At 40.0% G+C, this 12,321-nt stretch overlaps 1 protein-coding gene across 1 annotated transcript; it reads right to left on the bottom strand.

Annotated features, from left to right (window-relative positions):
- Positions 1-3,128: 3,128 nt before the first annotated feature.
- Positions 3,129-6,269, bottom strand: LOC104957179 (12-(S)-hydroxy-5,8,10,14-eicosatetraenoic acid receptor). The gene is made up of 3 exons (XM_010784788.1): positions 5,302-6,269; positions 3,879-4,278; positions 3,129-3,524 (listed from the first exon to the last, which is right to left on the bottom strand). Exons 1-3 carry the CDS (start codon positions 5,436-5,438, stop codon positions 3,129-3,131), a joined length of 933 nt encoding a protein of 310 aa, XP_010783090.1. The 5' UTR covers positions 5,439-6,269.
- Positions 6,270-12,321: the final 6,052 nt, after the last annotated feature.

Genomic DNA, 12,321 nt, shown 5'->3' with positions numbered 1-12,321 from the left:
CTCAGCATTATCAGCTACCTTATTTCTGGATGTTCTGACGCTAACGTGTTTTCTTCCTGTGCTCCAGGATCATTCTCTGACCGCCGTGTTGTCGTCACCAGCCTCCACTTCCTCGCCACTCCTGCCGGATTATCCTTCCCGCACCGTTTGTTCACTAATAAACCTTTTTTAACACTCTGCCGTGTCCTGCGTTTGGGTCCTCTCAGATATCGTAACATTTATAAATTGAGGAAATCAATGTTAGTCTGTTAACCAAAGTGCAGCCATCTATCTATCAACTATCTACTATCTGTTATTAAAGATCAGAGGAAAAGAACAGAATGAGAGGGGTAAATCCAGAATAAAAATAAAGAAGCAAAGAGATTGTAGAGCAGTGAGAAGGAAAAAAGCTTGGTGTGTCAATTCATTACATTGCCAGTATTTTTTGTTGTTGTGAAAAAAAGATCGCCCCCTCTGATTTTTTAACAGCCCCCTCAGTCATTTCATCCTGGAGCCTGAATTAGGTGCGTCAATATGGGTGATCATACATTCATGTAGCCAGTGGTGGACTGGGACTAAAAATCATCCCGGGACTCTCGACCGGCCCACTTCGGTACCGCTAGTAAATTGTCAACGGGGGGAGTGGGGGATGTGCTAGTGATTTATCCGACCGGCCAACTTCGGTACCGGCACATCGGGATTCGTCCCGACGGCCAGTCCGCCACTGCACCCAGCCCAGCCAACGTAAACTGTCAACGGGGGAGCCTCGCTGCGGGGAAACGGTGGACCTAGTGTCCCGATCGGAGTGGGAATAATAATAATCCGTGCATTTTATCCATTAATTTCCCCAACATTGTGGTAAAAAAAAACACACGTTTAATCCATGTTGGTGTACTACAACAACTACAAAAATCATCTGTTTGTTTTCTCATCAGGAAATGCAGACCGGTTTAAACCAGCTCAAACAAACGATTTTTAAATCATCATCCTCACGATCATTTAATGTATCATGTTCGCCGAATTGACATGAAAGCACTAATAAATGTAGTGTAATCCACTTTAGTTTACAACTACAAAAATAATCCATTTTTTTATATCACATCCTACGGGAGTACAAATTCAGCAGCTCTCACTACCGATTTGTGTTCCTAATTTAATCATCATCTTCACCACGATCATTTATGTTTATGTTCGCCGAATTTACATGTAAGCACTGACAAATATGAATATACCGTAGTCAACTTCATTAAAACGTTATTAACGTGCCTAAACTCAGTAATTCACCATTTCTACACATGACAACCCGTATTTGGCTCTCTCGCCGCACAGTGAAGCGTTCCCGCATTGACGTCACTTCCGGCTTCCCCCAAAACTTCAAAATGAGTCGACGGAATTTCCCTGCGATGTTCGAAATTATTGATATTTATCGGAACGGTATCGCACCTTCTTTTTTAAACTGACGGTTCGAGATGACTAGTAGCCCAATATTTCATTGCACAACAGTTGTTGGGATGCTGTCACAGGCTCTTTAAGCTAGCTAACTTTTGTTAGCTAAGTCACTGTAGTTTACCAGAAAGTTGAAGACATTTCTTGACGTCACAATAACCAAAAGTGAGTTGAATATCCACCTGTTTACCTGTTGGGAGGTTAAAAAAGTTATGTTTGTGGCCTCATTTCACTTTAAGGGATTAACACTAGGTCGAATTCAAACTAGCCTCAGTAACGGATACACTGTACTAACGGTCAACTTCACTCAACGGTCACCAGCTGGGACACTCAAGGTAACTATTTTTCTACGCGATCCTTAAATAATATAATGCTGCTTTTCATCAAATTTCATTCATTTTTCTTTACCCGAAGTGAGAAATACTATGTTTGTTATCTATTTACGTGAATGTGACATTTTAAAGATGAAGGGTTACTAATTTTAAGCTAGTTTACATAAATGTATAGCAGTTTGAATGTAGTTTGGTTTTCAACTGTAAGGACAGTTTTGAAATACTCCGTTTTATATATGTTACAACAGTCATAGTTTTGACATTTTACTTTTAATTGATAATTAAAACAAATACTTTCAAATAAAAGCATTTTTACTAAGTGTTTACCCAAAAGCCAATTAAAAAAAAACGGCAGGTCACTCATATATGACTTAAACTAGCTAATTTGTTAGCTAAGTCACTAGTTTACCACAGCGTTGAAGACATTTCTTGATGTCACAATAACGCCTGTCTTATTCCTAGATTTAAATATAACAATATGTTTTGGTTTTATTAAAAAAATAACCTTTTTAACCCGTTTTGTCGCTGCCTATTTGTTCCTTTGCATTATGCTAATGTTACACCTTGACAAAGCTAGCTGCACCTCACTTCCACTCAGATATTTAACTGATATTTCTGGTGGGAATATTAGTTTGGTTTTAAAAATTATATACTGTATATATAAAAAAAAAGTGGAAAACCATTCTAGATTAATTTGGTTTGTCCCATGTATTAGATTAATTCTGAAAATGAAAACACATAGTATCATTGCTCTGTGGCATTTTAATTTTTTTAACAACTTGTATTATTTGCAGATGGTGACATTCAGATGAATACAATCTTGGAATGGTCTTCTGAAAACTGATTGAGTGCTGTCCAACGATGTCTGCAGATATACAAATGAGGAGAGCAAAACTGCAGACCATAAATCCGATCATGCAACAAGTATGTATTTGTTTTCAGTTTTACACCAGATCTCAATGAATTAAGGAAAAAGTCCATTACTGAACACTTAAAAACAGCTATGGATGATGATGTACTTTGCACCGCTCTTGAATTTTTTTTAAGATATGTTCTTATTTTCTTTATATTTACAGTAGATTTAGAATTGAAGTGAGTTTGGGAAAGAAAATATGGGTTTTGGTGTCAATTTCTCAATCAAAACACGGAAGAACATGAGTTTCAAAAGAAGCAGACAAGTATTTTTTAATCAGTGTCAGTAAAACAAAAAATCTTCAGATGAAACCATTCAACTTAATTGATGAGTCAGAGTAGAATTAACACTGCACAGAGAAGTCGTCTATCCATGCTTTGTTAATATTTGGCCGTTTAGACAACCTGACTGGTGTTTTTCAGTGTCCTCAGGAATTTCTTAGTTAGAATTCGTAATTACTATTGTGGTTGTTCAGCTTTCAACAGTTTCTTCTTAAGAAACGTTGGACAGAAGGTGGAAATGTAAGCATCTTTAAAACCCGAGATACAGAAACAGCAAACCAGCGGGTCTAGCAGGCAGTCGATGTAAGACAGCACCATGAGGCTGTCGTACACCTGAACCACAACGTTCTCGCTCTGCCATTTCTGAAGCCTGGCAACCAGCAGCACCACTCTGGCTATAGTGATTGGCAGGAAGCAGAGGGTGAACACGACAACGACAGATATGACCAACAGCATCGCTCGCCTCAGTTTGGTCTTCTCGCCCACGGTCTTCCTCCGCAGCCGGTTCACAATGCGCACACTGCAGTAGACGAGGATGATGAAGGGGATGAGGATCTGCGCGAAGTAGACAATCTAAAAAGAAAAGTGACTTTGAGTCAGACAGCTCATACAGATACACAGTTCTTCAGGGTTGAAAGCTTTAGTAAGATTGGTTCTCTAACATTGGAGTATAAAATAGCCGTAATTATTAAGGCCTTTTTGTACATTGCATAACTAATATTAACCCATTGACAGACATTCACACAGAGGCTGCCATACAAGGTGCTACCTGCTCAAGGAAACTAACATTCACACACTGTTGTTGGCCATCAGGAGCAAATAGGGCTGAAGTATGTTGCCCAAGGTCGGGTCGACATGTTTTCTGTATCCTTAGCATCAGGCACTGCGCACTAAAGCAAATCCAAAGAAAAGTAACTAAGACAGTACCTCTCTAAAGAGGTCCGTCACATCGTTTAGAAAAGTTTCATTTCTCAAGCTGTTGCAGCACTCGAAGGTGTTGACCATAGTGGGGATGGTGAGGGGCAGCAAGAGAACCCAGATGAGGATGGAGATTTGAGGCGTTTTCTTCAGCACTTTGACAAAGTTCCTCCTCCCGAGCTGAACCACACTGAAGTATCGGTCGATGGAGAGCGTGATGAGGAAGGCCATGCTGGCTCCTCGGTTGAGACACAGCAAGAAGTGCATCGTCTTACACACGTCTTTAATTGGGCTGCGTCTCTGGCCATTTTGGTAATGGTAAGCCTTGGCAGGAAGACAGACCATCAGCAAGAAGTCCGCAACCACAATATTGAACGGGAAGATACTTTTGTTCTTCCAGAACTTGTACCTGAAAGAGGAAGCCATTGACAAAACAGTATTATTTTGCGGTTCCTGGCTTTATTTTACAGAATCCATGCCCAACTCTAATCTGACAATTCATTCATTAAACTGTAGCACTCTGCTTAGTGTTTAAAACATGAAGACTTGAATAAGAACTATTGTGCAGAAATCTTCTATCGGCACATTGATGCATGTTTTAATGCAGGACTATGAGTTTTGTGTTATTGCCGTTTTTTAAATCTTTTTGCGATGTATAATTGAATGGTGGCAACATGCAATTGTGCATCCTGCCTGCTGACTCTCCTGCAGATTATCTTTAATCACAGCACACTATGCTCTACAACTTTATCAGTTTATCTCAAGATTAGCAGACACGGATCATCTGGTTAAAACTGCACTTCGTGAGAAGTCAATTTAAATGAAGTATGGTTCTTATGTGTAGCAAGTTCACTGTTTTAAGTACAGCCTACCCTAATACTTAATAAGCCTTTATAATAATAACATCCCTTTAACATTGATGTTTTGATTGTGTATTTCTTTGTTTAATGTTTCGTTTTTTATTTGCTTGATGTATTCGTTGTTCTTTCTTATCTATCAATCCTTTTAGTGTGTATTTAGAGCACTCTGGATGGTGATTCAATGTGTTAATACTCAAAGCTAGTTGTATGAATCTGTTCCTGCAACCAGACAGGAAATGCAGCGGATCATTTAATAAACCAAGAAACAACTTTAATTGGTCACAGTAGATGAGAAGCTTTTCAAAACTATGTAAACATTTTAACTTTGGCATAATTAATATTAGGTCAGAGTCACGTGGATGTGTCTATCTATGCTATCCCCAAGTGACCTCGTTGACTTTTCTTTGGAGGCGTATTAGTGTCTGAATCACTCCGAGAGGGCTAAAGACGGGAAACACCGAACTGAAGAATCACGTAAACAAGTTGAACGTTTTCCCCTCCCCGAAGGCTTTCTCTACTCACTTTTGAAAATAGTAAATAGTCATTAAAAGAGAGATTGTGTTACTTCATACCTGAAGATGAAGATGTAGAGGACCGACAGGTTGAGAGGCAGACCCAGCACGTACTCCACAACCATCACCCAGGAGAGGACTTCATATGTGAATCGATTGGGAGCTTTGCAGTGGCCAATCGTTGAGTTTACAGACATGTTTTGGTGTGTCAAAGTAGTCCTTTTTTCTGCAGTTTCAAAGCAAAGGATAAGAGTTGAAGGTGTTTCCAAGCAAGTTAAACCCTTTTTGTTTCGGAGGTGTTCGTAACTGCCTTGAACCCAGAATCTTCTCCTTAGGCCCTTCACTGTGATCCGTCTTATTCAACAGCCCGCTTCTTAGATCCTTACAGTGATGTTTTTTTAATGCGACTACCTCTCAGAAAATATTTGATATCAGTTGGAGGTGTGGTTTAAAGAAAGGAAACATGTCTCTTAACAAGTTGCATAGCATTTTGATCAATCCGATTAAAGGGATAAGAGAAGGTGACATGCCCTTTACACTTTCTGTTTTACACACCAGATGTTTTTAATGTACGTTTTCATGCATCATGTGTGCACGTACACAGGTGTTTTTTATAAACTGATGTAATCTTCCTGTCCAGTCATGATGAAAATGCAAATGAAGCGCTAATAAACATGCACAATGTCAAAAACGTGTGTTATCCCCAAAAGGTCCTTACTTAAGTGACCTATCATCACCATGCATTTAGAGCCTAAACACAACCCACAAAGTACCTGTGTGGACTACGCCTTAGTAATCCAATCATATGTTCTTGCTTATTCTTAAATAGTTTACAGTCGTTGACTTTATCCGCACTTAGAGCGAGGTGCTGCAAAATATGAATTTCTCAAATGTATAATTTTTAAACTTTTTCTGGTCAGTGGTTTTGGACCCATCGAGTGTTTCCTCCCACTCACACAGACTTTTAGAAATTGCATGTGTTCTTTCACATTGTAATCTGCTTCTCATCTCTCTTTATCTCTGTCTCTGTCGTAGGTCTGATGTTTCCAGCCTGCGTATCCTTGCGGTCGATTGCCCTGCTGCCTGGGACAAGCTTTGCGAAGGTACGTACTGTACGAATAGTGAAATGCAACCTTTTATCAGAACAAATTTAAATACATAACGTCAATAAGCTTTCTACGCTTCACTGAAAATAGGTTGGAATGAAAGTAAGGTTAACTGAGTTCTACCAATTTCAGTACACAAAACAACCAGTCTGAAGCCACAGTTTACTTTTATTTTGTTCTTAGAAAATATGTACAGTAAGATCCAACACATCTCTCTCTAAATACAGCATAACACGTTATACAAGCTGATATTAAACCGACATTAAGGCTCAGCTTCCTGTTTGGGACTCGATGATTAAGTGTTATGCAATAGTGCAAGGATTTATTGTTCACAATACTGTTCCGTAATCAGGTATGTCCCCTTTTTTATGTTGTGCTTCTGGCCACTAGATAGCAGTAGAACTTCAGATTAGTTTTTCAGTTGTGAGGCATGTTCTGTTTCTTTGGTCAAGATGTTAATGTTTGTCTCTTTCTAGGCTCCAGATCATCCATATGAGGAGTTTCAGCGTTGAATTGAGCCGATCCACAAAGGGGACTCTAATGAAAACAGGTCAGTGTTGAACAGAACCAACTCACGGATAGGGCTTCATTAAAAATGAAAAACAATTCTCTGATTAACTTTTGTATAAATGCCCCACTATTGATATTTAAAATCCTAAGGTTTGCATCTGAGCCTTTTCTGAGTAAACCCATATTTTAAAAGGGATAGTTCTGCTTCACCAAAGTCAAACATTAACACAAATAAACTACCGTAATTTTCGGACTATAAGCCGCGCCTTTTTTCCCATTTTTCGACGCTGCGGCTTATATAACGGTGCGGCTAATCTATGGATTTGTACAGCTAACGGCCACTAGGGGACCTCCTAAATCTATGGATTTTACAGGTTACAGTCCACCACCTTTAACTCTATGGGCTCTATGGCCGGTCCGCGCCCCCCACCTTTAAGCGGCGGGCTCCAGAAGGAAAAGCTGGAGGCCGGAAAAGAGTGAGACAGGTAGCGCGCAAAAGTAAAAGTGGAACCGAGAGTGGTACGAGAGACAGAACGAGAGCAAGACAGACAGACATTACGAGAGCGAGACAGTTTGTCCCCGTACCACTGGTTGAAAACCACTGCTGTAGATCACTGCCGGTACGTGCGCTGGGAGCGCACCGTTTAAGTTTGAAAGTTGAAAAGTTTGTGTGTCTGAAACGCTATGTGATACAGTACAGTTTACACAGCACATGTTCTGTAGCTACTATTGCACTAAATGCTAACACTTGAATACGTTATGCAAATATGCAACTTGTTTGTTGAAATGTTAATAAATGGGAGCTTGCTCAAACAGCCATCTCTTTCCCGACAATCCCCTCTGTGCACGAACCCTTACATATGGTAATTAAACATTAAAACACCTGCGGCTTATAGTCCAGTGCGGCTTATATATGTACACATCATTCAATTTAGCTGCTGCGGCTTATATTCAGGTGCGCCTTATAGTCCGAAAATTACGGTAACTAAAAATATTCTAAATAGATGGGCCTTTCTTTTAGGTGGCTAAAATAGGTTTTGCATGATTCCCCCGTCTACAGGAGCACATTGCTTAGCTTATGTGCAGTAACTCCTCTCTGCTTCTCCAAACTGGGGGCGTGCTGTAAATAATGATCTCAGATGACTCCACTTCAAACAATCCAAACTATCCGTTAAGCCATTACAGTATTAACGAAAAAGGCAGACAGGGCGTGGAGCCAATCTGCAGAGATTGTGGCAGCAATAACACCTCAGTGTTTCTCGATGTTTAGAGTTTGTTGTCTTTGTTTTCATACTTCTTCTCTCTTGTTGTTGTTGCTGCTGTGATATTTCTGCTCTGCTACCCTCAACTTGACAGCCACCATCATCTCTCCTGTTGCAACACACAGACTGCCTCAAGCTAAGGCCACACATCTCGAAATGTTCCCACATTATTAAAAGATAAATGAGGCACTAATGTGTCTACACAGGGTTTAAGAAAGACAGAGTTAGGAAATGGATAGACAACCATACGTGTTAGTTAGCTGTATTTTGCCTTTTATAGATAACTTCATGTTGTTACAGGGTGTCCACGGGGTCTTCAAAAGTATTAAAAGTTGATAAATCAATTTAGCGAAAATGAAGGCTATTAAAAAGTATTAAAGGGCATTTTCCAAGGTATTACACTTTGTAGCTTGTTTTCAATAAGTATATAAATGGTCCAAAGAGGTTGTATTCTACAGTCTGCCTGAATGTAATCATTGCGTAGGTGTGTAGTGTGATTCTGTGTAGTTTATTGATGGCATCCCGTTGGATTTCACGTCATCTGAACAGGACATCTCACGCTCACTGCTTGATAGCACGAAGGTCCGTTTACGCCGGTTGCTAAGCAACATCGTTATGGGGAAATGCAAGTTTGCGTCCAAATGGTTGGAAGATAAGGAGGAAGGACAATCAATACTGTATATAGTCAGTGTGAGGTAAAGTGTGTTGCCAAGGTAACCGGTTAAGACTCAAAGTGGCGATGAGGTCTTCAAATGTAAGAAAGGCTCTTAAAAAAGGTCTTAAAAGGTTTTCCATCTGACTTCAGGATTCCTGCATATACCCTGTGTTTCCAACAGATTGCATACAGTATACACAATTGGTACAAACTGATGACAAACTGACTGAAAACACCTTTGCACAAGGGGGNTTCAAAGGTCAACTCAAAGAATGGTTGTGAAGAAACAAACAGACGTGTAATATAAAGTGCAAGAGGAGATACCCCTGTGTTAAAGTGCATTTAGCGGTGATTACACGTCTGTTTGTTTCTTCACAACCATTCTTTGAGTTGACCTTTGAAGCTATTGAGAGTGGGACAATCCCGTATCTCAGTTGGGAGGCTATTCCACAAAGAGCTGCATTTAATGGAGAGGACATTTTGTCCAAAGGTGGTCCGTCTACGGTGGACTTCACAGTCTCCTCTGGTTTCTGACCTAGTGCAGCGTCCATTGTGTTTTTGTGGATGAATTCCCCTAAGGGGGGGGGCAGTCCATGTAAACATCTATAAATACATTCTTTGAGATACAAGGCTTTACATAAATGAAATAAAGGTACTCCGCTGGATGTTTTTATTCGATGTAAAGGTGACAGAAATGTATGTATTTGTCCAGGGCTCGACATTATAAATGGCCCGCTGGCCCGGAAGCACTATTTAGACCCCCCGGGGCAGCATAACGTACTTTCTACTTGCCCGCTCGGGCCACTCAAAATCTTGCTTAAAAAAAAAAAAATGGTCCTGTGGTATGTTGACTAGCAATTTTGTTAAATTGTTTTGTTTATTCTACAACATAGCGTTTCGTGAGGCGGTTGTCGTTGTTGGTTGAAAAGCAAACAGCTGTTTTTGCTTCGGATCGCCACCTAACCATTCGCTAAAATGTTTTTAATACCAGCGGTAACCGGCCGGGCAAAAAACAATCTTCAAATAAAAGAAAGTCACCGGAGGAGTTCAAGGAGAGTGACAGGGAGTATGAGAAGAAGAGGGAGAGAAAGTTTCAGCCAGCTTGATCGATGGAGTTGGCTTCGATATGATGATATAAACAAGGTCTTCTGTCGGCTCTGTACATCAATGCCGAACTATGCTGACAAGTAAGTGAAGAGTAGAACAAATATAAAAGCTATACTCGCTATCGGGCAATGTCCCAGCAGTTTAGGATAATGAAGGTTCTAATCTAATCTATTACATAGCCATTACATTTCTAACTCCTAATGACAGGAAGGCAGAAAGCGCATTATACAAATACAAATACTCATAGCAGAAATGTCACCCTCCTTTTTTTCTTTTAACAATGACCACAATATAATTATTGTAATAAACCAAATATGAACAATTGAGGAAAATGAGGAAGAACTGATGATTCAAATGTTGTAGTACAAGTAGTAATGTAGTTAAATTACTATTGCAACAAATGTGTGAATTTTTTTCATTATTAGTCGATCTTTTGGACGAATGCTCCGGGCCAGTGGAATTTTGCCCTGAATGTCTACCCCTGCATTTGTATATAAAATAGTAAATGGAAAACGTAACTAAACGGCAACAAAAGCTGTGATTGAATTACAAGATTAAGGGTATTTTTAAAAAATATTTTCCAGTTATTCTGTACTGTTCTAAATGTACACGTGTTTTTGTAGTGGTTTTTTTTACGGCCAATTTAACATCAGCCAAGGGAGAACACTGGCACATTCAATGTTAAAATAATGACTTGGTTAACACACAAAGTACCATCGCCTCAGAGACACTCCTCTGTCAATGAGGTTGTATTCTCCGACTGCTTTTGTTATTCATGTCAGCAAGATAACTGATTTGCGTAGCGGATCAGAATCACGGGGGCGTATTTACATATTATTTTGTTCACTTAAGGACACGGCCTTAGTGAAAGTCTATGCTCGGCGAGTGTACTTCTCCTATTGTGCAGAGCGTTTCATACACACAGGCAGTTGAAGGAGAAAATCAAATGAAAAGATAAATAGTAAATAAAATAAGGGGAAAGCTTGAACGTACCTGCAGATGAAGTTTATGATGGTTTTGTGTTTGAGGTCGGGGTTCGCGGCGCAGGGACTTCCTCCGTCGTACGCCAGCTCCACGACGTGATCCTTGTACGACAGTTTCCTGCTCACCTGACCCCCCCTCACCACAGTGCTTCCTTCCTTTATGCACACAGCTGGGAGGAAATGTGCATATAGATCATTTAGTAAACTCAGAGTATCTTGCTGCAGTACAGATGTATTTAAACTGGAGAGAGTTAATTCAGGTAGATTACAGCACTTTAACATTACAGTATGGTCACTTCTTTCTGCATCCTAAAAAGACAGTTACCGTAATTTTCGGACTATAAGGCGCACCTGAATATAAGCCGCAGCAGCTAAATTGAATGATGTGTACATATATAAGCCGCACTGGACTATAAGCCGCAGGTGTTTTAATGTTTAATTACCATATGTAAGGGTTCGTGCACAGAGGGGATTGTCGGGAAAGAGATGGCTGTTTGAGGAAGCTCCCATTTATTAACATTTCAACAAACAAGTTGCATATTTGCATAACGTATTCAAGTGTTACCATTTAGTGCAATAGCAGCTACAGAACATGTGCTGTGTGAACTGTACTGTATCACATAGCGTTTCAGACACACACACTTTTCANTCAGAGTATCTTGCTGCAGTAGAGATGTATTTAAACTGGATAGAGTAAATTCAGGTAGATTACAGCATTTTAACATTACAGCATGGTCACTACTTTCGGCATCCTAAAAACACAGTTGCATTCAAATAAGAGTGTGTTTGGCCTGTTTTTTTAAATTATTTGGGCAAAATTAGGGAATGAGCCAATGGAGTGCCACAGTGACGCGTCCTAAAACCCAGAAGTTAGGATTTTACCACTTCCGTTTCCTTCGCCAAAAAGCAATGTAATCTCTCCGTAGGATTTAGGAAAATATCTGGAACTAAGGTCTGTGGTTGAGACACATTGAAGTGACGGATCACGTTTTGTTCTAGGACATTAAATCCATCAGCAGTGACCCCACTGGTGATTTCTGAAGAGTGGACGTGTCTGAGAAACGATGGTTGTTACCAAGTGGCTGAATAGGACTACAGAAGTCGTGGAGGTCGTTGTACGTCATTACGCCGAACACGTAAACACTCCTCTAAGTTAGTTTCTGTTCTGCTTGAAAGCAAGTCCCTGCCTCCTGCAGACTGTTCAAACAAATGCTTCAACTCGTACCATCTAGAATCTGTGTGTTTGAATATGGATCTGAAGTTGGCGTGACGTTGAAGTCGTGCTGCTGGACTCGGCTGTAGTTCCTTTATAGCATAACGTTAGCATTTAGCTTCTGGACATTAGATTTATGATTCGAAAATTATAAAAGTAGACGTGGAGATTATCCGGCTGAACAAATTGTGCATTCATCAAACAGGTTTGTTTTCCTACAGATCTTAATTCGAGCTGTTTTCCC

Source organism: Notothenia coriiceps, unplaced genomic scaffold (assembly GCF_000735185.1).
Source record: "Notothenia coriiceps isolate Sejong01 unplaced genomic scaffold, NC01 NC01_scaffold00026435, whole genome shotgun sequence".
NCBI lineage: Eukaryota > Metazoa > Chordata > Actinopteri > Perciformes > Nototheniidae > Notothenia > Notothenia coriiceps.
This window is presented reverse-complemented; position numbering and strand designations above follow the sequence as displayed.

Coding starts and splice junctions, on each gene's coding strand:
- LOC104957179 (XM_010784788.1), bottom strand. CDS start 5,438: ATGTCTGTAAACTCAACGATTGGCCACTGCAAAGCTCCCAATCGATTC. Junction 4,279..5,301: donor CTCTACATCTTCATCTTCAG/GTATGAAGTAAC, acceptor TTCCTCTTTCAG/GTACAAGTTCTGGAAGAACA. Junction 3,525..3,878: donor TGACGGACCTCTTTAGAGAG/GTACTGTCTTAG, acceptor TTTTCTTTTTAG/ATTGTCTACTTCGCGCAGAT.